The sequence below is a fragment of the Cherax quadricarinatus genome, chromosome 46 (genome assembly GCF_038502225.1).
Source record: "Cherax quadricarinatus isolate ZL_2023a chromosome 46, ASM3850222v1, whole genome shotgun sequence".
NCBI lineage: Eukaryota > Metazoa > Arthropoda > Malacostraca > Decapoda > Parastacidae > Cherax > Cherax quadricarinatus.
In genome coordinates, this window is record NC_091337.1 from 12,362,450 (window position 1) to 12,389,915 (window position 27,466).

The 27,466-nt window shown below is 43.6% G+C and overlaps 1 protein-coding gene across 1 annotated transcript; it reads left to right on the forward strand.

The window, feature by feature from the left end:
• LOC128696747 (dnaJ homolog subfamily C member 30, mitochondrial-like) lies at positions 1-27,466 on the forward strand. The gene is made up of 3 exons (XM_070094529.1): positions 1-603; positions 786-891; positions 26,282-27,466. Exons 1-3 carry the CDS (start codon positions 482-484, stop codon positions 26,765-26,767), a joined length of 714 nt encoding a protein of 237 aa, XP_069950630.1. The 5' UTR covers positions 1-481; the 3' UTR covers positions 26,768-27,466.

Genomic DNA, 27,466 nt, shown 5'->3' on the forward strand with positions numbered 1-27,466 from the left:
TGTTTTAAAAAACAACAGTATCAGTGACAAATTCCCCACTTTCTCACTGGGACGCTTTTCCTCATCTATTTTGCCAGCCGGGCACTCTACAGGAGGGGCACCTGTTCATCGGCTTACTTTACCCAGCTCCATTTTTTCCGCTCTGCTTATAATTCTTTATCGGTCTTTGGTGGGAAGCCGGTTACTGAACTCAGGTGGGAGTGTGGGCGTCCCTCTCTGCCGGGGCTTGCCCGGGGGAGTCTACTGGATCTAATTGGAAACTTCAAGTTTCTGTTTCTGTTTACAAAGGAACTTTTGTTCCTTTTCTCTCATCGCCCAGCCTTGGGCAACAATCTTCCTCGTACCATCGAGAAGTCGGGTTCGATACTCCTTATACTGTCAGTGGCCCTGATAACCCCAACAAAGAAAAAGAAAAGAAAAATACAGAATTTGTGAAGAATTTGATAGCTCAGTCATCTATGTTGTTTGTTATATATTGACTATGATTTGTAGGAAGAAATTTAATGTTAATTTAAGCACTATTTTGAGGAATTATAGTGTCTGTCGTGGTTTGATGGAAAAGTGTGTTTATCATGACCCCAGGCTACTAGCAGCTTCTGGTTCTGTTATCTATCACCCCTCAAGGAAGGTTCCTTGATGTTGGTGAGGGGCTCTTGATTTAGGGAATTGGATCTGTGCTCCAGTTCCCCGAATTAAGCCTGAATGCCTTCCACATCCCCCCCCCCCAGGCGCTGTATAATCCTCCGGGTTTAGCGCTTCCCCCTTGATTATAATAATAATAATAATGTTATCTATCAGCAGCTAAAGGCAATATCTGGTGGAGGCAGACACCAAGAACGCAAGAACTACTATGACATTCTTCAACTCTCCCCTAAAGCTACACAGGCACAGGTATAAAAAAAATATATACAAATAAATTTTTTGCCATCGGTCAGGAACTCGTCTATCCGATAGTATTAAACATCTGTCAGATAGTAGAATGCATCTATCAGATAATAAAATGCATCTGTCAGATAGTAGAATGCATCTGTCAGGTAGTCGAATGCATCTATCAGATGGTAGAGTGCATCTGTCAGATAATAGAATGAATCTCTCAGATAATAGAATGCATCTATCAGATGGTAGAATGCATCTGTCAGATAATAGAATGCATCTATCAGATAATAGAATGCATCTGTCAGATAATAGAATGCATCTATCAGATAATAGAATGCATCTATCAGATGGTAGACAGCATCTGTCAGATAGAATGCATCTGTCAGATAGAAGAATACATCTGTCAGATAGTAGAACACGTCTATTAGTAGAACACATCTATCAGATACTGGAAAACATCTGTTGGATAGTATAAAATGAGGGACACCACCTGTGTGCTTCCACTAATTTCAGTACATGATACGGTTAAATTTTATTGAACTTTTGTTTGGTTGTTGAATGTCATGGAATTCCCTTATTACCTTAGTTGTCTGAGAATATTTAAAACTATAGCTCATTTTTCTTGAGCAGCTGATAGACAAAAACCATCATTGCCTTCATTCAACCCTGATCTTATCTAAGCTATAAAACAGACCAAGTATGTTTCTTGCCTTCCCTAACTACACTAATGTCATTCCATGTCAAGGATTACAATTGTCTCAGGGCTTTTTAGTCTTCCTTAGCCAAGAGCTTGTATACAGAGACAAATATATCTTCTTTGCAGCACTGAAGGCAGTGCCCATTGCATCTTACATAGTGAATGCTCACAGATGTAAACAAGATCAATTTATTTCGTCATTGATTTATTTATTTCAATCTTTTAATCTCCATCCTTTCTTTATAATCATCTGTATTATGTTACCTCCTTCCTTTATGTCCCTCCATATCATATTATCTCCATTTATGTCCCTCCATATCATGTTATCTCCATTTATGTTCATCCATATCATATTATCTCCATTTATGTTCATCCATATCATATCTCCATTTATGTCCCTCCATATCATATTATCTCCATTTATGTCCCTCCATATCATATTATCTCCATTTATGTCCATCCATATCATATTATCTCCATATATGTCCCTCCATATCATATTATCTCCATTTACGTCCCTCCATATCATTTCAACACTTTCAACACACCGGCCGTATCCCACCGAGGCGGGGTGGCCCAAAAGGAAAAATGAAAGTTTCTCCTTTTACATTTAGTAATATATACAGGAGAAGAGGTTACTAGCCCTTTGCTCCCGGCATTTTAGTCGCCTCTTACAACACGCATGGCTTATGGAGGAAGAATTCTGTTCCACTTGTACATGTATGTGCAGTGTGACCTAAGTGTAAGTAGAAGTAGCAAGATGTACCCGAAACCTTGCATGTTTATGAGACAGAAAAATGGACACCAGCAATCCTACCATCATGTAAAACAATTACAGGTTTCCGTTTTACACTCGCTTGGCAGGACGGTAGTACCTCCCTGGGCAGTTGCTGTCTACCAACCTACTACCATTTATGTCCCTCCATATCATATCTCCATTTATGTCCCTCCATATCATATTATCTCCATTTATGTCCATCCATATCATATTATCTCCATTTATGTCCATCCATATCATATAATCTCCATTTATGTCCATCCATATCATATTACCTCCTTCCTTTATGTCCATCCGTATTATATTACCATCTTCCTTTGTGTCCATCCACATCATAAAAATCTTTGAAATGGTTCTAAGAAGCTAGATTGCCAACCACTTTCATACCCATCATTTGCACAACCCAGGGCAGCATGGGCTTAGAACAAGTCACTCCTGCCTCTCACAACTACTGGACCACTATGACATGGTCTTCGATGCACTGGAGGACCGTTATATTACACGGTAGTTACATTCCTGAAAACGCCGTGTTAGGAAAACTGTGTTAGATAAGCTGAAGAACTTATGGGACTACAAATGTGACAGAAATATTAGTACATGTATTTCTTACCTTAAATTGTGGGTGCTGGTGTTTGTGGATGATTGTGAAGAGAGTGGGGATGCATGGTTTGGCCCTACTGGACTGAGGTGGATGGTGGTTGTTGTAGGCAGAAGTGGATGGCAGAAGTTCTGGTACTAAAGTTGATGGTTGTATTAGAGTGTGCATAAATTCTGGAATGGATGTCTGGGCTCTTTTACCCTGCAGTACATTATACAGCTGATGGTAAGGCATCTTCATTTGGTCTAGACCCCATTTCAAAGCACTGCTTTTAGATTTGTCAGGGTCCTCTTCAGTGAAAAAGTCTGCTAGTTTAACTGCTGCAATGTTAACTGTTTTTCTTCAGGTCCTCTTCAAGGGGGGCTCCTTGGCCTGGTGAAGAGGCTCTTGGTCTGAGGAATTAGACCTGTTGGTCTCCGTCCTCAGACTGAACCTAATTACCCCCCAATCCCCCCTTTCCCTATCCCATCCTCTCTTTCCTTTCCTCCTCCTCCCCACCACTCCCTTTTACCCTTCCTCTTTTTGGCCTTTGGGATTTTTCCCACAGGCATGCTAGTTCCTGGGTAGGGGAAAGGGTACTGGGGTCCATCCCATTCCGTTGAGGTTCTTGGTGGTGGTGTAGTTTGCTGTGGAATCTGGATCGCCTGGGGATGTCCCAATCCCTCTCTAGTCTCCGGGGGGTGGCTTTGGGTGTCTTTCGGGCGACGGGTGTATCTCTGGAGGCTGCCTTTCGGATTCCGGGGGTGGTGGCCAAAGGAGATATGCTTTGTGGCGGATATCCGGCCGCCCTCTCTTTTGTCCACCGAGGTAGCTTGGCAGATGTGAGGTTGCTATCCTGGATTGCTGATTTACTGGCATAAAGGGTAGGGTATGGCACGGGTTCCATGCCGCATCTGCGCTACTTGCAGTGCTGAGGTCCTCTTGGGCGCAGAGGGAGATTTCTGGCCCTTTCATTCCTCCTAGGAACTATCCCTCCCCAGTCCCCCATTTTTTTATTCTTTTTTTTATTTTTATTTTCTACTTTCTTTTTTTTTCTTAAAAACAAAAATAAAGAAGTAACCTAACCATGGAGGACCCAATCCACGACCCCGCTACCCCCGGGCACCTTATTGTTACCGCATCCTGTTCTGACCCCACCTCGTCTTTCGACCACTCTTCGGACACTCCTAAGGCCCCTGTACCTCTTGCTGGTGTTGTTTCATCACCTGCTTCAGGTGCTGGGGTTTCGACTGACTCCTTCGATTTGTCTGACCTCCGCTCTCCTTTGACTATGCTTCCGGCCTCTCCCTCTACGGTGCGGCAATATTCGAATCGCCAGCCCGTCTCATGTCGGACCAACTCCGGTCCCACTTCTAAACGTCAACGACAATTGCCTGATGATACTTCTTTGCCACCTTCTCATTCTACTCAGAAAAGACCGACATGTCATGCTCTCCATTTCCACGCTCGGTTTCGGAATGCACAATGGACTAAATTCTTTACTTTACGACCGACTTCCTCTATTGCCTATCTTTCCGACCATAGTATTGGCAAGGCACTCCTATGCCATGTTGGTAGAGATATTTCCTTTCATGCTCTCAAGAGCGGTACCCGCATCATCACTGTCCAGAATGCCACCCAAGCTCGTGATCTTTCTCTTCTTTCACATGTCGATACTATTCCTGTCACTATCGAAAAACATCATTCCCTCAATTCTTGTAGTGGTACTGTTATTCTGCCCCATACCATAATCCAACAGAATTTCCAGACATGTGGCAATGACATTCTTGAACAGCTGGAACTCCAAGATCTCCCAATCCTCAAAGTAGACACTTACGTCCTTCCTGCCCGCGGGCGGAAACGTTATCCTTGCAATGTAGCTCGATTAACTTTAGACAGCCGTGAACTCCCATCCTCTGTTTTTGTAGCAGGACATCATTTACACGTTTGAAAGGTGATCCCTACACCGCAACAGTGTAGAAACTGCTGGCGATTTGGTCACCCTGCAAAATATTGCAGATCTATAGCCGAATGCCCAGGCTGTGGTGCTGATGACCATTCTAATACGTCTTGTAGTCGACCTCCCTCTTTTCTTAATTGTCATGAGGCTCACCCTTCTTACTCTCGCCATTGCCAGGTCTACTTAAATGAGTGAGAAATCCCTTGCCTCAAAGAAGCTAAAGGTCTCCCTTATTCTATGGCAGTTTCTCAACTGCGCCTCCAAGGGAGACTGCCCCGTATTTCTTATTCTCATGTTTCTAAACGTCCCCCCACTTCTGCAGTTTCATCTTCTGCAACTTCCTCTGTGGTTACCCCTCCCATAGTCACTTCTGTCTCTAATTCTTTTGCTGTCCTGGGCTCAGAAGTTCCTACTTCAACACCTCAGTCTGTTCTCACTTCTTCGTGTTTTCCCTCGCAAGCCCCGGTATCAACAAGACCTCGTACGACACCACCTCCCAATTGTCCCTCTACTTCTCAGAAGTCCAAAAAATCTCCATTGCTCAAATCCCCTTTAACCCCCTCCTTCACTTCTTCCACCTCCAAATTTTACTTTCCTGGTCTCTGTACCTTGTTCTTCCCCTCTCACTGGCTCTGTTACAAGTGTGGAGGCTCACCCTCCTCCTCGTGCTGTGCCTTCCTCCTCTGTCCCCTCCCCAGTTTCTTCCTCTTCTGCCATCTCCCCAGTTTCTCCCTCTTCTGCCACCTCCCAGGTTTCTGCCTCTTCAGTCCTCTCCCACACTACTTTTCCAGTTCCCTCCACCCTTTCGTCCACCCCTACTTTGGTACAGTCTGTTACGGTTCCAATCTTTACTCACCCTCCTCCTTCCATCTCCAATATTGTCTCCCATGCGACGTTATTGAATTCCGAAACACTTGAAGCTATCTCTGAATATATTGCAGAGACCAAACCATCAATGGACACTGATCCACCCCCTGTCCCTTCTCTTTCCTCTCCTCCATCTGCGCAACTCCTTTCTTCGCAGCGCACCATTCCTTCGCTGCTTGAATGTTTTCCGCTACCGCCCCATGTGGACTTTTCTAACCCCTCTAGTCCGTAGGTACCCTTACCTGCGGATTTTTGGTATCTTTATCGTTGCCAATCATGGCCTATTTACAGTGGAATATCCGTGGCCTCAGGGGTAATCGGGGTGAGCTTCAGATGTTGCTCTCCCAGTTTTCTCCTGTTGGTGTTTGCTTACAAGAACCAAAATTACACTCTGCAGTTATCTATCCCATCTCAGGCTATAATTTATTGTAATCTTCGGATCCTTTTAGTGATGGGACCTTTAATGAAAGTGCCCTTCTATGCACTGATATTCCGTACCATCAGCTATTTGTTCGTACTTTGCTGCATTACACAGCAGCCCGTATCCACTTGCATAGGTGGTATACACTCTGTTCTTTGTATCTCTCTCCTTCTTGAGCATAATCTATCCCGGATGTTGTCTTTCTTGTTTCGTCCTTACCATCACCACTTCTGTTACTTGGCGATTTTAATGCCCATCATTTCTTCTGGGGGTCTCACTGTGATTCCCATGGCATTCAGTTGGAGGCTTTTCTTGCTTTCCACCCCCTCCATGTTTTAAATACAGGTACTCCAACCCATTTTGATCCTTGTACTCATACTCTATCTTGCATTGATCTCTCAGTCTGCTCTTCCTCTACCGCACTAGACTTCACCTGGTCTGTTCTCCCGGACTTACATGACAGCGATCATTTTCCAATCATTCTTACTTCTTCATATTCACCACCTCTCCGTAGCCCACGCTGGCAATTTGATCAGGCAAATTGGGACCTTTACTCACAACTAGCTGCTTTTAGTGAGGTTCCTCCTTCGTCCTCCATTGACGAGCTTTTACACCTCTTCTCGTCCTCAGTTTTTACCGCAGCTTCTCATTCTATACCTGGAGAGAGTTCCGGGGGTCAACGCCCCCGCGGCCTGGTCTGTGACCAGGCCTCCTGGTGGATCAGAGCCTGATCAACCAGGGCAGGCATTCTCAGAAGTGCGTGCCTTGGTGGTCTCCTGCTTGTGCTTGTGCAGTACGTTTGAAACGCTCTGCGTGGGGCAGGTACCGGTACAATAGAACCGCTGAGAGACTTCTTGAGTTTAAGAAGAAGCATGCGGTCGCTCGCCATGTCATTCATGACGCTAAACGCACTTGCTGGCGAGATTGTTTCCACCATCACCTCTGCTTCCTCTATGAGTACAGTCAGGAAAAAAGTGTGGAAATTGAGTGGTAAATACTCTCCTGACCCGGCTCCTGTTCTGTGGGTTGCCGGTGTTGATATAGCAAACCCTCTTGATGTTGCCATTGAAATTGGCAATCATCTGGTCCGTATTTCTCAGGGGCTCCATCTATGCCCCTCATTTCTTTCCTCAAAGTCTGCCAGAGAGTTAGCCCCCTTGGACTTTTCTTCTCTCAAAGAAAAACTGTATAATATGCCTTTTACACTTCAAGAACTAGAGGCGACACTCTCAGCTTGCCGATCATCGGCAGCTGGGCATGACGACATTCATATTCGGATGTTACAACATTTACATAAGTCAGCCCTTGCAGTTCTCTTACACCTTTTCAATCTTATTTGGTCACAAGGAGTTCTTTCCCAGCTGTGGAAATCTGCCATTGTTCTCCCGTTCTGCAAACCGGGTACTACGGGACATGATGCCTCCCACTATCGTCCCATTGCTCTTACCAGTGCAGTTTGCAATGTGATGGAACGTCTGGTAAATTGACTTTTAATGTGGTATTTAGAGACACACAACAGTCTCTCCACTAGTCAATATGGCTTTCATAAGGGCCGTTCTACCATAGACCCCTTACTACGCTTGGATACGTATATTTGTAATGCCTTTGCGAATAACCACTCGGTTATTGCCATATTTTTTGACCTTGAGAAGGCGTATGACACAATTTGGAGGTATAATATTTTGGCCCAAGCCCACTCCTTAGGCCTCCGAGGCAATCTACCATCCTTCCTAAAGAACTTTTTAACCGACAGACATTTCCGTGTTCGGGTTAATAATGTGCTCTCCCCAGACCAAGGTGAAGGTGTCCCCCAGGGATGTGTTCTGAGCACAACACTTTTTCTCCTTGTTATAAATGATTTGGCCTCTAGTCTTCCATCTAATATTTAGTCGTCACTCTATGGTGATGACTTCACTATTGCTTGTGCAGGCCCTGACTGTCACCTCATTACAGTTTCTCTCCAGCATGTGGTCGACCATGTTTCTAATTGGGTCACCATGCATGGATTTAAATTTTCCAGTACCAAAACTCGCCAAATTACTTTCACTAGACACTCTGTCATTTCCGATCATCCTTTGTACCTTTATGGCTCACGTATCCCTGAACATGATAGTCAGGTTTCTAGGCTTTCTTTTTGACTGTAGGTTATCCTGGAAACCTCGCATTACCTCTCTGAAAGCAACTTGTCACAGCCGGCTGAACCTTCTTAAAACCCTTGCTCATAAGAACATAAGAAAGGAGGAACACTGCAGGAGGCCTGCTGGCCCATACTAGGCAGGTCCTTTACAATTCATCCCACTAACAAAACATTTGCCCAACCCAATTTTCAATGCCACCCAAGAAATAAGCTCTGATGTGAAAGTCCCACTCAAATCCAACCCCTCCCACTCATGTACTTATCCAACCTAGATTTGAAACTACCCAAAGTCCCAGCCTCAATAACCCAACTAGGTAGACTGTTCCACTCATCAACTACCCTATTTCCAAACCAATACTTTCCTATGTCCTTTCTAAATCTAAACTTATCTAATTTAAATCCATTACTGCGGGTTCTCTCTTGGAGAGACATCCTCAAGACCTTATTAACATCCCCTTTATTAATACCTATCTTCCACTTATACACTTCGATCAGGTCTCCCCTCATTCTTCGTCTAACAAGTGAATGTAACTTAAGAGTCTTCAATCTTTCTTCATAAGGAAGATTTCTAATGTTATGTATTAATTTAGTCATCCTACGCTGAATGTTTTCTAACGAATTTATGTCCATTTTGTAATACGGAGACCAGAACTGAGCTGCATAATCTAGGTGAGGCCTTACTAATGATGTATAAAGCTGCAGTATGACCTCTGGACTTCTGTTGCTTACACTTCTTGATATAAATCCCAGTAATCTATTTGCCTTATTATGTACGCTTAGGCATTGCTGTCTTGGTTTAAGGTTGCTGCTCACCATAACCCCCAAGTCCTTTTCGCAATCTGTATGGCTAAGTTCTACATCATTTAACTTATAAGTACTAGGGTTATGGGCACTCCCAAGCTTCAGAACCTTGCATTTATCTACATTGAACTGCATCTGCCACTTTTCTGACCAAGAATAGAGTTTGTTTAAATCCTCCTGAAGTTCCATAACATCTACGTTTGAATCAATTATCCTACCTATCTTTGTGTCATCGGCGAATTTGCTCATATCACTAGTAATTCCATCAAGATCATTGATATATATTATAAACAACAACGGGCCCAAGACTGATCCCTGTGGAACGCCACTTGTTACAGATCCCCACTCGGATTTAACCCCATTTATGGACACTCTCTGCTTCCTGTCAGTGAGCCATGACTCGATCCATGAGAGCACTTTTCCCCCAATGCCATGAGCTGCCACTTTCTTTAACAGTCTATGGTGCGGAACTCTATCAAAAGCCTTACTAAAATCTAAGTAAATAATATCAAATTCTTTATTGTGGTCAACAGCCTCAAAAGCTTTACTGAAGAAAGTTAATAAATTAGTTAGACAAGACCGGCCTCTTGTGAATCCATGCTGAGTATCATTAATCAAGCTATGCTTATCGAGATGGCTTCTTATAATCTCAGCTATAATTGACTAGTAATTTGCCTACAATTGAGGTCAGGCTTATTGGGCGGTAATTTGACGGTAACGACTTGTCCCCTGTTTTAAAAATAGGAGTTACATTAGCCATCTTCCACATATCAGACACTACACCTGTTTGAAGAGATAAATTAAAAATATTAGTTAATGGTTCACAGAGTTCCATTTTGCATTCCTTAAGAACCCTTGAAAAAACCTCATCAGGACCCGGCGACTTATTTTGCTTCAGTCTGTCTTATCTGCTTCACAACCATCTCACTAGTGACTGTGATGTTACATAATTTATCTTCTTCTAGCCCACTGTAAAAATTAATTACTGGAATATTGTTAGTGTCTTCCTGTGTAAAAACTGAGAGAAAATAATTATTTAAAATCAAGCACATTTCATTCTCTTTGTCAGTAAGGTGCCCATAGTTATTTTTAAGGGGACCTATCTTATCTCTAACTTTTGTTCTATAGACCTGGAAAAAACTTTTTGGGTTAGTTTTAGAATCCCTAGCAACTTTGATTTCATAGTCCCTTTTAGCTTTTCTTATCCCCTTTTTAATGTCCCTCTTAATGTCAATATACTGATTCATAAGATGACCCTCACCTCTTTTGATATGCCTATAAATTCCTTTCTTATGCCCTAGTAGATATTTCAGCCTATTATTCATCCATTTTGGGTCATTTCTATTTGATCTAATTTCTTTATATGGGATAAACGCTCTTTGAGCAGCATGTATAGTGTTCAGAAAACTGTCATATTGATAGCTCTCTTCGTTACCCCAGTCAACAGATGATAAGTGTTCTCTAAGCCCATCGTAATCTGCTAAGCGAAAATCTGGGACTGTTACTGAGTTATCGCTACTATCGTACTTCCATTCAATGCTAAATGTAATTGATTTGTGGTCGCTAGCACCCAGTTCCTCTGAAATTTCTAAATTATTAACAAGGGATTCATTGTTTGCCATAACTAAGTCAAGCAGGTTATTTCCCCTTGTAGGTTCTGTCACAAACTGCTTCAAAAAACAATCCTGAAATACTTCTAAGAAGTCGTATGATTCTAAATTCCCAGTCAAGAAATTCCAATCAACATGACTAAAGTTAAAGTCTCCTAGAATTACTACATTATCGTGCCTTGTGGCCTTAACAATTTCCTCCCATAGTAGTTTCCCTTGGCCCCTATCTAAGTTTGGGGGACGGTATATCACTCCTAAAATCAGTTTTTCATGCCCCTCTGAAAATTCTATCCAAACAGACTCTGTATGTGTTACTTCAGACTTAATACCCGTTTTTATGCAACAGTTCAAGCGATCTCGGACATACAATGCCACCCCACCCCCCCTCCCAATACTTCTATCTTCTTGGAACAATTTAAAACCCTGAATATGACATTCTGCAGGCATGTCCCGACTTTTTGAATTAAACCACGTCTCAGTTAAGGCAAATACATCAATGTTACCTACACTAGCAACTAATCTCAACTCGTCCATCTTATTCCTAGCACTACGGCAATTAGCATAATAAACATTGAAAGACTCTCCTTTCTCTTTACCCTTCCTGCTCATTTCTATTTTTCTCCTAAACCTATTACTGTCCTTATCACCCAAGGTCCCTGGCTTTTCAATATCTATCTCGTTCTTATTATTACTAGTTCCCCTAGAACTCGTAATATTACTACACTGGGACTTCACTGTTTTCCTGCCAAAACCCATACCACTAACTATTCCTAGTTTAAAGTCCTAACTGCTCCCTCCACTGCAGTTGCCAGTGCTCCCACCCCACACCTAGATAAGTGAACCCCATCCCTAGCATACATGTCATTTCTGCCATAGAAGAGGTCCCAGTTGTCAATGAATGTTACCGCATTTTCCTTACAGTATTTGTCCAGCCAGCAATTGACACCAATTGCCCTGGACAACCATTCATTTCCAACTCCCCTCCTTGGCAAAATACCACATATGAGAGGGTTCCCACCCTTACTTCTAATTATTTCTATTGCTGACCTATACCTGCTAATCAGGTCCTCACTCCTACGTCTGCCAACATCGTTGCCTCCAGCACTGAGACAGATAATAGGATTGCTCCCATTACCTTTCATGATGTCATCCAGACGGCTAACAATATCCTCCATCCCAGCCCCAGGAAAGCAAACTCTCTGTCTCCTACTCCTGTCCTTCAAGCAGAAAGCCCTATCCATATACCTAACTTGGCTATCCCCAACAACAACAATATTCGTACCTTCCTTAATGTCTTTCGTCGTGACGTTCCCAGTAGTCGACTCACATTCGTCGGGTAGCACTGAGAATGTATTGGATGTTTCCACAACAGTTTCCACGGCAGTCTCTTTCTTCTTCATCGTTTCTACCTTTCCATTCGTCTTCTTGATCATCAACTTCTTACCCTGCTGTCCAGCCACTGACCAGTTTCCCTTCTTGACCTGAGGACTCAAAACAGGAGGACTACTCCGAATCTTTTTGTTTTCCTCGGTCAGTCGCCGAATTTCCATATTCGCCAACCTCAATTCTTCCTTAAGCTGTTGGTAAAGTTGCTCGATGGAGGGCATCTTGCTTCAATTCTAGAGAGCGCGCAAACAGGTCTTCACAGAGCCAAGTACACGTCAACATCTTTCATGGGGAGCTGATCATCGAACTCTCCTTCGCCTACATTCAGCCCTCATTTTATTGAAACTCGATTATGGTGACCAGATCTATTCAGCAGCCTCTCCTGCTACTCTCTCTAGCCTTAATTCCATCCATCATCAGGGATTACGTTTATATAAAGCCTTGGTGCTTTTTCGCTCTTCCCCTGTTGAGAACCTCTATGCAGAAGTGAATGTTCCATCCTTGTCTGATCGCCGTGATGCCTATTGCCTCTGCTACTATGTACACTCTCATGATCTCCGCAATCCTTCCATTTATAGAATAGTCACCGATATTAGTAGAAATTATTTGTTCGCCGCCCCTGTTTGCTCCGTCCCTTTTCTCTTCACCTACATTCGCTCTTGTCTTACCTTCAGTTGCCACCTTTCTATGTTCATGTAGCATCTCACTTTTCCTTCCCCCCTGGGAAGTTCCAGCTGTTCGAGTCTGTTCTTTCTCCCTTGCTCAAAAGCCCAATTGCCTACGGCAGCTTCCCGCTCTCTTTTTCTTGACCACTTCCACTCTCATTCTCATGCCATCGCAGTGTACACAGATGGCTCTAAGTCTTCTGATGGTGACGGATTTGCAGCAGTGTTTCCGGACAGTGTCATGCGAGGGCATTTACTGTCTTTGGCTAGCATTTTTACTGCTGAATTGTATGCCATTCTTGCAGCACTTATCCATATTGCATCTTTGCCTGTGTCATCATTTGTGGTTGTTTCAGACTCCCTTCGTGCTTTACAGGCTATACAAAATTTTGATTCACCTAACCCCCTAGTTCTCCGTATCCAACTTTGGTTACGCCGTATCTCTACCAAGCATAAAGATGTTGTTTTTTGTTGGGTCCCTGGTCATGTTGACGTACAGGGCAATGAACAGGCAGACACTGCTGCATGGTCAGCAGTACATGACCTTCCAGTTTCATGTAGAGGTGTTCCATTCACGGACTATTTTGCTGTTATAGCTACCCACCTTCACACCCGTTGGCAGCAACATTGGTCTGCTCTGCTCAATAACAAACTTCGTTCTATTAAACCGAGTATAGGTTACTGGCCATCTTCTTGTCATCACTGTCGAGGTTGGGAGACTACTCTCTCCCGCCTTCGCATTGGCCACACTCGTCTTACTCATGGATATCTCATGGAGAGGTGCCCTGCTCTTCTCTGTGAGAATTGTCAGGTTCCAGTATCGGTCAGCCACATTCTGTTAGACTGCCCACTCTATCAACGAGTGCGCAGAATTTACCTCCGTCGTCGTCTTCGCTCTGCTGCTCTCTCTTTACCTTCCCTTCTTGCTGATGGACCCTCCTTTCATCCGGACTCTCTCATTGACTTTTTAACAACAACTGACTTACTCTACAAACTCTGATGATGATACCTTTAGCACTCCCCTCAGCTCTTTCTACCTCAATCTCTTGCTACCCTCTACCCCCGCACTATCCCCTGCCCCGCTGTTTTCTGTAACCTACTAATCATCCCTCCCCCCCTTTTGCCGCCCGATACCCTCGCTTCCATCCCTGCCCTGCAGCGCTGTATAGCCCTTGTGGTTTAGCGTTCTTTTTGATTAGAATAATTTTCTTCAGGTTGTTCTTCATCTTCTGTTATGTGGCTCCCTTGTATCTGTGCATCGAGCTCTGCCAATATTTCCTCTGGACTCCTGTCTTCATCATCATCTGAGAGCTCATTCACATCTTCAAAACCATCACCTGGTAATCTCCCTGCCAGCTAAACAATTTCCTGAACCTGACTCTCAAGCAAGGAAAACCAGACAAAGAATTAACCACAGAAGGCCATAACTTTCCCCAGCCTGCATTTAATGTTGATTGGGGCACTTCATTCCATGCACTTCTAGCATGGGTGATAGTATCTGCAGTGTTAAATTTATTCCAGAAACTTGATACTGCCAGGTTGGAGTCAGAGTCCATTGATGCAACTAGTTTTTTTCATAACTTTTTTTGTGTAGTTACATTTGAATGACTTAATAACTCCCTAATCCAGTGGTTGTATTAAAGATGTTGTATTTGAAGGTAAAAATACAACTTTTACATGTGGGGTCACATCCAGCAAAGCTTGTGGATGAGTACATGAATTATCAAGAATGAAGAGAGCCTTGAATGCAAGGTTCTTGATGTGCAGGTAAAACTGACTTCAGGAATAGTGATGCTTAAACCACTCAATAAATATTTCCTCTGTCATCCATGCTGACTGGTTTGACCTCCAAATTACTGGTAAGGTGATTTTATCTTCACCTTTCAAAGCACAAGGATTCTTAGAGCAGTAAATAACCATGGGCTTACACTTGAAATCACCTGATGCGTTACCGCAAAGGAACAAGGTGAACCGATCCTTTGCTGTCTTGAAGCCCAATGCACTTCTCTCTTACTGACTGATATAAGTTCTTGTTGGCATTTTCTTCCAAAAAACACTTGTCTCGTCAGAATTAAACACTTGATGTGGTTCATAGCCATCCTTAGAAATAATTTCCTGCAATTCAGCAGGAAAATTACTTGCTGCTGTATGGTCAATTGAAGCACTTTCACCAGAAAACTTAATATTATGCAACTTATGCAACTTAATGTTTAAAATTAGCCAGTGATAAACAACACACTTTTTCAGGCCTTCCTTATCTCAGTGGTCTAACCCACAGCCTTCATTCGCTCTTGTCTTCTCTTCAATTACCACCTTTCTATGTTCATGTAGCATCTCACTTTTCCCTACCCCCCTTGGAAGTTCCAGCTCTTCGAGTCTGTTCTTTCTCTCTCCCTTGCTCGAAAGCCCAACTGTCTATGGTCGCTTCCCGCTCTCTTTTTCTTGACCACTTCCACTCTCATTCTCATGCCATTGCTGTGTACACAGATGGCTCTAAGTCTTCTGATGGCATAGGATTCGCAGCAGTGTTTCCGGACAGCGTCGTACGAGGGCATTTACTATCTTCGGCTAGTATTTTTACTGCTGAATTGTATGCCATCCTTGCAGCACTTATCCATATTGCATCTATGCCTGTGTCATCATTTGTGGTTGTCTCAGACTCCCTTAGCGCTTTACAGGCTATACAGAAATTTGATACACCTCACCCCTTAGTCCTCTGTATCCAACTTTGGCTACGCCGCATCTTTACCAAGCATAAAGATAGTTTTTTGTTGCGTCCCTGGTCATGTTGACATACAGGGCAATGAACAGGCAGACACTGCTGCGCGGTCAGCAGTACATGACCTACCAGTTTCATATAGAGGTATTCCATTTACGGACTATTTTGCTGCAATATCTTCCCACCTTCACACCCGTTGGCAAGAACGTTGGTCTACTATGCTCGGTAACAAACTTCAATCTATTAAACCGAGTATAGGTTACTGGCTGTCTTCTTATCACCAGTGTCGAGGTTGGGAGTCTACTCTCTCTCGTCTTCGCATTGACCATACTCGTCTTACTCATGGATATCTCATGGAGAGGCGCCCTGCTCCTCTCTGTGAGAATTACCAGGCTCCATTATCAGTCAGCCACATTCTGTTGGACTTCCCACTTTATCAACGAGCACGCAGAATTTACCTCCATCGTCGTCTTCGCTCTGCTGCTCTCTCTTTACATTCCCTTCTCGCTGATGGACCCACCTTTCATCCGGACTCTCTCATTGACTTTTTGACAACAACTGACTTACTTCACAAATTCTGATACCTTCAGCCCTTTCTACCTCAATCTCTTGCTACCCTCTACCCCCGTACTATCCCCTGCCCCGCTGTTTTCTGTAACCTACTGATCATCCCTCCTCCCTTCTGCCACCCAATACCCTCGCTTCCTTCCCTACCCTGCAGCACTGTATAGCCCTTGTGGCTTAGCGCTTCTTTTTGATTATAATAATAATACCCCACAGCCAGGCAGAGGCCTGAGTTGGGGAAGTATCCCACAGGCGACGCTCCAAATTTTTTCCCCTCCCGCAAATCGAACCATGTTAAGTTAATTTTACAAAGTGTTGTATAAAATTGTGCCTCAATTTTTCAGTAGTGCAATAACCAAAACATGCCAGATAAAACCATGTAATATAACAGTCTACTATATACGCAGATTTGGCGAAAGCCTTCAACAAGTGCGATCATGGCATAATACATACAAAATGCGTGATAAAGGAATAACAGGAAAAGTGGGTGGATGAATCCATAACTTCCTAACAAATAGAGCAGAGAGAGTAACAGTAAACAGTAAAATCAGAGGCAGCTGCAGTGAAAAGCTCTGTTCCACAAGGTACAGTACTCTCTCCCATCCTTTTCCTCATCCTCATATCTGACATAGAGATTGGAGATGTAAGTTACAGCACTATGTCCTCCTCTGCTGAGGATACTAGAATTTTCATGAGTATCATCTATTGAGGACACTGCACATCTCCAAGTGGTCATTAACCAAGTTTTTAAATGGGCTTCAGAAAACAATATGAAGTTCAATAAAGACAAATTTCAATTACTTTGCTATGGAAAACTAAAAGAAATAAAAAATAGATCAGACTATAAAACAAATTCCAACCACAATAGAGTGAAAAACTAATGTGAAGGACCTGGGAGTGATAATGTCAGAGAATCTCACTTTTAAAGATCACAACAATTTTTCTACCACATCTGCTAGGAAAATGATAGGATGAATAATAAGAACCCTTGAAACTAGGGATGCCAAGCCACTGATGATTCTCTTCTAATTGCTTGTTCTCTTGAGGCTGGAACATTGCTGTGCATTAGTGGCCCCTTTCAAGGCAGGAGAAATTGCAGACGTGGAGACTATACAGAGAGCTTTCACTGCATGTATAAGTACTGTACAGTAAAGCACTTAAATTACTGGGAATGGTTGAAGTCCCTTAACCTGTACTCCTTGGAGTGCAGGTGAGAAAGATACATGACAATATACACTTGGAAAATCTTAGAGGGACTAGTCCCAAATTTGTACATAGAAATCACTCCTTATGAAAGCAAAAGACTCAACAGGCGGTGCAACATCCCCCCAATGAAAAGCAGGGGCGTTATAAGTATTGGGAGCCCAAGCTGTATAGCCCTTGTGGCTTAGCGCTTCTTTCCTCTTCAAGGGGGGCTCCTTGGCGTGGTGAAGAGGCTCTTGGTCTGAGGAATTAGCCCTGTCGGTCTTCTTCCTCAGACCGAACCTAATTACCCCCCAATCTCCCCTCCCCTATCCCATCCTCCCCATCCTCTCCTTTTTCCTTTCCTCCTCCTCCTCCTCCCCACCCCTCCCTTTTGTCCTTCCTCTTTTTGGCCTTTGGGATTTCTCCCACAGGCGCGCTAGTTCCTAGGTAGGGGAAAGGATACCGGGGTCCATCCCATTCCGTTGAGGTTCTTGGCGGTGGCGTAGTTTGCCGTGGAATCTGGATCGCCTGGGGATGTCCCGATCCCTCTCCGGTATCCCGGAGTAGCTTTGGGTGTCTTTCGGGCGACGAGTGTATCTCTGGAAGCCACCTTTCGGATTCCGGGGGTGGTGGCCAAAGGAGGTATGCTTTGTGGCGGATATCCGGCCGCCCTCTCTTTTGTCCACCGAGGTAGCTCGGCAGATGTGAGGTTGCTATCCCGGATTGTTAGTTTACTAGCATGATGGGTAGGGTATGGCACAGGTTCCATGCTGCATCTGCGCTACTTGCGGTGCTGAGGTCCTCTTGGGCACGGAGGGAGATTTCTGGCCCTTTCATTCCTCCTAGGAACTATCCCTCCCCGGTCCCCCCTTTTTTTATTCTTTTTTTTATTTTTATTTTCTTTTCTTCTTTCTTTTTTTTTCTTAAAAACAAGAAGAAAGAAGTAACCTAACCATGGCAGCCCTAGTCGATGAACCTACTACCCCCGGGCCCCTTTTTGATATCGCACCCCGTTCTGACCCCGCCTCGTCTTTGGACCACTCTTCAGACACTCCTCATGCCTCTGTACCTCTTGCCGGTGCTGTTTTCTCACCCGCTTCAGGTACTGAGGCCTCGACTGACTCCTTCGATTTATCGGACCTTCGCTCTCTGACTATGCTTCTGGCCTCTCCCTCTACGGTGCGGCAATTTTCAAATCGCCGACCCGTTCCACATCGGACCAACTCTGGTCCCACGCCTAAATGCAAACGACAATTACCTGCTGATGATACTTCTCCACCTTCTCGTTCTTCTCAGAAACGATCGACACGTCCTTCACTACCTTTCCACGCTCAGTTTCAGACTGAACAATGGACTAAATTCTTCACTTTACGACCGACTTCCTCTACTGCCTATCTTTCTGACCACAGTATTGGCAAGGCACTCCTACGCCATGTTGGGAAAGATATTTCTTTTCATGCTCTTAAGAGCGGTACGCGCATCATCACCGTACAGAATGCTACCCAGGCTCATGAGCTCTCTGGTCTTTCCCATATCGATACTGTTCCTGTCACTCTTGAAAAACATCATTCCCTCAATTCTTGTAGTGGTACCGTCATTCTCCCCCATACCATAGTTCAACAAAATTTCCAGACATGTGGCACTGACATTCTTGAACAGCTGGAACTCCAAGATCTCCCAATCCTCAAGGTAGACACTTACGTTCTTCCTGCCCGCGGGCGGAGACGATACCCTAGCAATGTGGCTCGTTTAACTTTTGACAGCCGAGAACTCCCATCCTCAGTTTATATAGCAGGACATCGGTTACAAGTTCGAAAGGTGATCCCTACACCACAACAGTGTAGAAATTGCTGGCGATTTGGCCATCCAGCGAAATATTGCAGATCTATCGCCGAATGCCCAGTCTGTGGTGCTGATGACCATTCTAATACGTCTTGCAATCGATCTCCCTCTTGCCTTAACTGTCATGTGGCTCACCCTTCGTACTCTCGCCATTGTCAAGTCTATTTAAACGAGTGGGAAGTCCGTTACCTCAAAGAGACAGAAGGTCTCCCTTATGCCATGGCAGTTTCTCATCTCCGCCTCCAAGGGAGACTCCCATGTGTTTCTTATTCCCGTGTTTCAAAACGTCCCCCCACTTCTGGTATCCCATCTTCTACACCCACCTCTGTGGTTACCTCTCCCATAGTCACTCCTGTATCTAATCCTTTTGCTGTCCTCGGCTCAGACGTCCCTACTTCAACGCCTCAGTCTGATCTCGCTTCTTCGTGTTCTCTTTCACAAGCCTCAGTATCGACGAGACCTCGTACGACACCTCCTCCCAATCGTCCCTCTACTTCTCAAAAGTCAAAAAAGGGTCCGTTAACACCTCCTACCCATCTTCCACCTCCTCATTTTACCCTCCCTGTCTCTGTCCCTGGTTCTCCCCCTCTCACTGGCTCAGTTACAAGTGTAGAGGTTCACCCTCCTCCTCGTACTGTATCTTCCTCCCCTGTTCCCTCCCAAGTTTCTTCCTCTTCTGCCACCTCCCAGGTTTCTGCCTCTTCTGTCCCCTGCCACGCTTCTCCAGTTCCCTCCACCCTTTCGCCCTCCCCCCTACCTTGGTACAGTCCAATACAGTTCCAATCTTTACTCATCCTCCCCCTACCATTTCCATTATTGTCTCCCATACGACGTCTCTGAATTCCGAAACACTTGAAGCAATCTCTGAATATATTGCAGAGACCAAACCATCAATGGACACTGATCCACCTTCCTCTCTTTCTCTCTCCTCTACTCCATCTGCGCAACCCCTTTCTTCACAGCGCACCGTTCCTTCGCTGCTTGAACGTTTTCCACTGCCTCCGCATGTGGACTTTTCTAACCCCTCTAGTCCGTAGGAACCCTTACCTGCGGATTTCAAGTATCTTTATCATTGCCAATCATGGCCTATTTACAGTGGAATATACGCGGCCTCAGGGGTAATCGGGGTGAGCTTCAGATGTTACTCTCCCAGTTTGCCCCTGTTGGTGTTTGCTTACAGGAACCAAAATTACACTCTGCTGTTATTTCTCCCATCTCAGGCTATAATTTATTGTATTCTTCAGATCCTTTTCCTGAAGGGACCTTTAATGAAAGTGCCCTTCTTCTACGCACTGATATTCCGTACCATCAGCTATTTGTTCATACTTCGCTGCATTACACAACAGCCCGTATCCACTTACATAGGTGGTATATGCTCTGTTCTTTATATCTCTCTCCTTCTCGGGCATTATCTATTCTGGATATTGCCTTTCTTGTTTCGTCATTACCGCCACCGATTCTGTTACTTGGTGATTTTAATGCCCACCATTTCCTCTGGGGGGGTCTCACTGTGATTCCCGTGGAATTCAGTTAGAGGCTTTTCTTACCACCCACCCCCTCCATGTTTTAAATACAGGTACTCACACCCATTTTGATCCTCGGACTCATACTCTCTCTTGCATCGATCTCTCAGTCTGCTCTTCCTCCGCCGCATTAGACTTCACTTGGTCTGTTCTCCCGGACTTACATGACAGCGATCATTTCCCAATCATTCTTACTTCCCCTTCATATTCGCCACCTCTTCGCACCCCACGCTGGCAATTTGATCAGGCAAATTGGAACCTTTACTCACACCTAACTGTTTTTAAAGAGGTTCCTTCTTCATCCTCCATCGATGAGCTTTTACACCTCTTCTCGTCCTCCGTTTTCACCGCAGCTTCTCATTCTATACCCCAAACTTCGGGCAGGCATTCTCAGAAATGCGTGCCTTGGTGGTCTCCTGCTTGTGCTCGTGCAGTACGTTTGAAACGCGCTGCATGGGGCAGGTATCGGTACAATAGAACCACAGAGAGACTCCTTGATTTTAAACAGAAGCGTGCGATCGCTCGCCGTGTCATCCATGATGCTAAACGCACTTGCTGGCGAGATTATGTTTCCACCATCACCTCTGCTTCCTCTATGAGTGCAGTCTGGAAAAAAGTACGAAAACTGAGTGGTAAATATTCTCCTGACCCGGCTCCTGTTCTGCGGGTTGCCAGTGTTGATATAGCAAACCCACTAGATGTTGCCAATGAAATTGGCAATCGTCTGGTCCGTTTTTCTCAGGGACTCCATCTATGCCCCTCATTTCTTTCCTCAAAGTCTGCCAGAGAGTTAGCACCCTTGGACTTTTCTTCTCTCAGAGAAGAACAGTATAATGTGCCTTTTACACTTCAAGAACTGGAGGCAACACACTCAGCTTGTCGATCATCGGCAGCTGGGCCCGACGACATTCATATTCGTATGCTACAACATTTACATCAGTCAGCCCTTGCAGTCCTATTACGCCTTTACAATCTTATTTGGTCACAAGGAGTTCTTCCACAGCTGTGGAAATCCGCCATTGTTCTCCCTTTCAGCAAACCAGGCACTACGGGACATGAAACCTCCCACTATCGTCCCATTGCTCTTACCAGTGCAGTTTGCAAAGTAATGGAACGCCTAGTAAATAGACGTTTAGTGTGGTATTTAGAAACACACAACAGTCTTTCCACTCGTCAATATGGCTTTCGTAAGGGACGTTCTACCATAGACCCCTTACTACGCTTGGATACGTATGTTCGTAATGCCTTTGCGAATAACCACTCGGTTATTGCCATATTTTTTGACCTTGAGAAGGCATATGACACAACTTGGAGGTATAATATTTTAGCCCAAGCCCACTCCTTAGGCCTTCGAGGCAATCTACCATCCTTCCTTAAGAACTTTTTAACTGACAGGCATTTCCGTGTTCGGGTTAATAATGTGCTCTCCCCGGACTTTATCCAAGCTGAAGGTGTCCCCCAGGGATGTGTTCTGAGCACAACACTTTTTCTCCTTGCTATTAATGATTTGGCCTCTAGTCTTCCATCAAATATTTGGTCATCACTCTATGTTGATGACTTCGCTATTGCCTGTGCAGGCGCTGACTGTCACCTCATTACAGTTTCTCTCCAACATGCAGTCGACCGTGTTTCCAATTGGGCCACCACACGTGGGTTTAAATTTTCTAGCACTAAAACCCACCAAATTACTTTCACTAGACGCTCTGTCATCTCCGATCATCCTTTGTACCTCTATGGCTCCCGTTTCCCTGAACGTGATACAGTCAAGTTTCTGGGCCTCCTCTTTGATCGTAGGTTATCCTGGAAACCTCACATTACCTCTCTGAAGGCAACTTGTCACAGCCGGCTGAACCTTCTTAAAACCCTTGCTCATCTTTCATGGGGAGCTGATCGTCGAACCCTCCTTCGCCTACATTCCACCCTTATTTTATCGAAACTTGATTATGGTGACCAGATCTATTCAGAGGCATCTCCTGCTACTCTCTCTAGCCTTAACCCCATTCATCACCAAGGATTACGTTTATGCCTTGGTGCTTTTCGCTCTTCCCCTGTCGAGAGCCTCTATGCAGAAGCGAACGTTCCATCCTTATCCGATCGCCGTGATGCCCATTGCCTGCGCTACTATGTACGCTCTCATGATCTCCGCAATCCTTCCATTTATAGAATGATCACTGATATTAGTAGACATTCTTTATTTGTTCGCCGCCCCTGTTTACTCCGTCCCTTCTCTCTTCGCCTTCATTCGCTCTTGTCTTCTCTTCAACTATCACCTTTCTATGTACCTGTAGCATCTCACTTTTCCCTACCCCCCTGGGAAGTTCCAGCTGTTCGAGTCTTGCTCGAAAACCCAACTGTCTACGGTCGCTTCCCGCTCTCTTTTTCTTGACCACTTTCACTCTCATTCTTATGCCATTGCTGTGTACACAGATGGCTCTAAGTCTTCTGACGGCGTAGGATTCGCAGCAGTGTTTCCGGACAGCGTCGTACAAGGGCATTTACTATCTTCGGCTAGTATTTTTACTGCTGAATTATATAAGTAAGTAAGTAAGTAAGTAAGTAAATTTATTCAGGTATACACAATACAGTTACATAGAATTATCATACATAGCAGCATATGTGTAGAGAACCTAGGATAACCCAAAAAAGTCAGACAGAGTGACTTATTTCCATTGGGGTCCTTTTACCTTATTATTATAATATAAAGGTTATAATATTTTCTTATTATTCTATAATGAAGATAACATCTTATTATCATACTAAAAAGACTATCTACTACACGAGGGTCATTAAGACTATCTACAATACGAGGGTCATTAAGACTATCTACTACCCGAGGGTCATTACGACTATCTACAATACGAGGGTCATTACTAGGGATAAGGTAAAATTTACACGTATTTTAGCTAAAAAATAGAAAATCATTCCCCTCCCTATCTGTTGCTTCATTCATCAGACACTTTTTGGCAGTCTTCTTGAACTGGTTCAAGCTATGACTGGCCTTGACATTTGTGGGTAGTCTGTTCCATTCCTTTATTGCTGTACAATAAAAGGTGTTTGAAGCCTGGCCACTGACTGTGGGTACTACAAAGTTGTGCTCTCTCCCCCTAGTACTATGATTGCTTTGGTTCCCAACCTTGACAAAATTGACAGCAAGATATTCTGGACACTGTTCGTGAGCAATTTTATAAACATGATTTAGCTTCAGTTGTTTTACTCTGTCTTCAACATTCAGCATATCCAACTGCTGTAATTCATCCTGGCCTACATGTTCTCTTGGTCCCAGCCTCAGGATGAATCTTACGATTTTGTTCTGGGTGATTTGCAGTCTATCTTTCAGTTTTTTTGTCAAGGCAGAGTACCAAGAAGAGCAAGCGTAATCCATATGGCATTGTATAAGGGCTAGACATAGGGTCCTGCGAGCCTCAGTAGGTAGACACTGTGCTTGTCTATACAGGAACTTCAGCCTGGCATTCGCTTTCTTTACTACACTGTTCCCTATCAATTCTCCTGACATGCATGGGTCAAAGGGGATTCCCAGATATTTAACTGATGAAACCAAAGTGATGGACTCCCCATTACACTGAACATTAAAATTATTTACCCTTCTCAGTTTATGTTTCGTTCCAAAGAGAATGGCTTCAGTTTTCCCTAGGTGTAATTGATAGTTTGTTGTCTACTAACCATTTGCTGCAGGACTCCAGTTCCAGTGTTAAAACATTAGCAATATCTTGTGGGTCTTTACCTGTCACTAACAGAGCACTGTCATCTGCATACAGTAGGAGTTTGCACTTGACACTGATAGGCATATCATTGACATAACATAAGAATAGTAAGGGACCCAGAATACTACCTTGGGGAACTCCACATGTTATCGGCAGGGGTTCTGATTCCGTTTTGTTGATTTTGACTATTTGTCTCCTGTTGCTAAGGTAGGACTTAAACCAGTCTACAGAACCTATACCGATAGCTTGAAGTTTCTTACATAATATATTGTGGTTGACAGTATCGAAGGCCTTTTGCAGGTCTAAGGTTACCATACCTATGAGGTTCCCTTTTGACATTTCAGTTCTCAGGTAATCCATCAGATTAATAAGGGAGGTATCGGTTGAGTAGGATCTTCTAAAGCCCGATTGATAGCTATGGAGAATGCTGTTGTCATTAAGCCATCCTTACAGCACTTATCCGTATTGCATCTATGCCTGTGTCATCATTTGTGGTTGTCTCAGACTCCCTTAGTGCTTTACAGGCTATACAAAAATTTGATACACCTCACCCCTTAGTCCTCCCTATCCAACTTTGGCTACGCCGCATCTTTACCAAGCATAAAGATATTGTTTTTTGTTGGGTCCCTGGTCATGTTGACGTACAGGGCAATGAACAGGCAGACACTGCTGCGCGGTCAGCAGTACATGACCTACCAGTTTCTTATAGAGGTATTCCATTTACGGACTATTTTGCTGCAATATCTTCCCACCTTCACACCCGTTGGCAACAACGTTGGTCTACTATGCTCGGCAACAAACTTCAATCAATTAAACCGAGTATAGGTTACTGGCCGTCTTCTTATCACCAGTGTCGAGGTTGGGAGACTACTCTCTCCCGTTTTCGCATTGGCCATACTCGTCTTACTCATGGATATCTCATGGAGAGGCGTCTTGCTCCTCTCTGTGAGAATTGCCAAGCTCCATTATCAGTCAGCCACGTTCTGTTGGACTTCCCACTTTATCAACGAGCACTCATAATTTACCTCTGTCGTCGTCTTCGCTCCGCTGCTCTCTCTTTACCTTCCCTTCTTGCTGATGGACCCACCTTTCATCCGGACTCTCTCATTGACTTTTTGACAACAACTGACTTACTTCACAAATTCTGATACCTTCAGCCCTTTCTACTTCAATCTCTTGCTACCCTCTACCCCCGTACTATCCCCTGCCCAGCTGTTTTCTGTAACCTGCTGATCATCCCTCCTCCCTTCTGCCATCCAATACCCTCGCTTCCTTCCCTACCCTGCAGCGCTGTATAGCCCTTGTGGCTTAGCGCTTCTTTTTTTATTATAATAATAATTAGCGCTTCTTTTTGATTATAATAATAATAATTGGGGGGCCCAAGACTGTTCAACTGCCTCCTAGCATACATAAGGGGGATTACCAATAGACCCCTGGTTGTCTTCAAGAGGGAGCTGGACAGGCACGTAAAGTCAGTACCTAACCAGCTGGGCTGTGGTTCATATGTTGATTTGTGTGCAGCCAGCAGTAACAGCCAGGTTGATCAGACCCTGATCCACCACAAGGCCTGGTCAAGTCCTGGCCATGGGGGTGTTGACTCCCAGAACATTCTCCAGTTATACTCCAGATATGCCCATCAATATCATATTACCTCCTTCCATAATTATGTCTATCCATATCATATTACCTCCTTCCTTTATGTTTTTCGAGAAGATTAATTCAAGGATATCCAACAGAGTTGACCAGCATTTTCATAGCAAAATTATATGCAATACTTGTTGCTGTCACTTTGCAACCATAGCTTCCTTTTCATTCATTGTACAGGAGTTTTGGACTCCCAAAGTGCAGTACAAATTAGTCTGAATAAATGTGAAGTCACAGATTTTTACCATTTAATTTTATCTATTAAGTGCTGTATAGAATACGTATTAAAATACTATTTCTGTTTCAGGTGAAAAAGGCTTATTACAACTTATCCAAAACCTATCATCCTGACCAGTATAAAGGAACTGAGGATGCTTCTGTCAAGTTCCGAGAGATAACAGAAGCTTATGAAGTTTTGGGAAACTTTCAAAAGAGGAAGATGTATGACAAGGGATTTTTTAATATTTCACCAGCTGCAACTCCAGCTGAAGCAGAGCAGTATGCAGCAAAACTTTATAAATCACAAAGAAAGAAAAACAGTTCTCCAATTACAATGGGACATACTCCTATTTTTAACTTTGATGAATGGTCAAAGGCTCATTATGATTTTAATCGTGAGAGAAGAGAGGGTGCAAAAATTCGACATAAAATATATCAGGAGAGGAAGTTAGCACGTATTGAAAGGGCAAAAACAGACTCAGTTGTTGCACTATTTTTGCTTGGAGTAATTTTTTACATGCTTTACATGATGCGTCACAATGAGTATGATACTAGTAAAGATAAAGGTAAATAGTACATTTCATATATAATTTATTTTAAATGTAAATAGTGTGTAATTTCTATGTATTGTATATATTTTCTGAACTAAACACTTAATGGAAGGAATAAAAAATGGAATAGTGAAAGTATATAGGAATAATCCTAATATAAAGTGAGCAATTCTTAATACACGTAACTGGATATATATCGAGTTATTCATTAGTTTCTGCATGTAACTTTAAGTTACATGGTTACATGCAGTATTACTGTATTTTTATTGTATATTAAAAAGTGAGCTACACCTGTATAGGTCATATAGTGCAAAATTAAGTACCAGTAGATTGATGCTGCATCCTTTTTTTTTTTTTTTTTTTTTTAACCCTTTCAGGGTCCAAGGCCAAAATCTGAAGTGGTGCCCCAGTGTCCAAGAATTTAAAAAAAAAATTTTTTTTATTTTTTCTTATGAAATGGTAGAGAATCTTTTTGTGAATGTAATAAAACAAAAAGTACGAAATTTGATGGAAAATTGACGAAATTATGCTCTCGTGAATTTTGATGTGTCAGCAATATTTACGAATCGGCGATTTTGCCGACTTTGACTCCCATTTTAGGCCAATTACAATATTCCAGTCGACCAAATTCTCAGCTATTTCACTAGTATTACTTCTATTCTATCGATTGAGCACAAGAAATCGCCAAGTCAACTGTTTCAACTACAAAATAAAGTGACCGG

Excerpts from the sequence above, each read along its gene's own strand:
- LOC128696747 (XM_070094529.1), top strand. The coding sequence starts at position 482 with ATGATTTGTAGGAAGAAATTTAATGTTAATTTAAGCACTATTTTGAGG. Across the intron at positions 604-785 it reads CTACTAGCAGCTTCTGGTTC|TGTTATCTATCAGCAGCTAA; the intron begins TGTTATCTATCA and ends TAATAATAATAA. Across the intron at positions 892-26,281 it reads CTAAAGCTACACAGGCACAG|GTGAAAAAGGCTTATTACAA; the intron begins GTATAAAAAAAA and ends TTTCTGTTTCAG.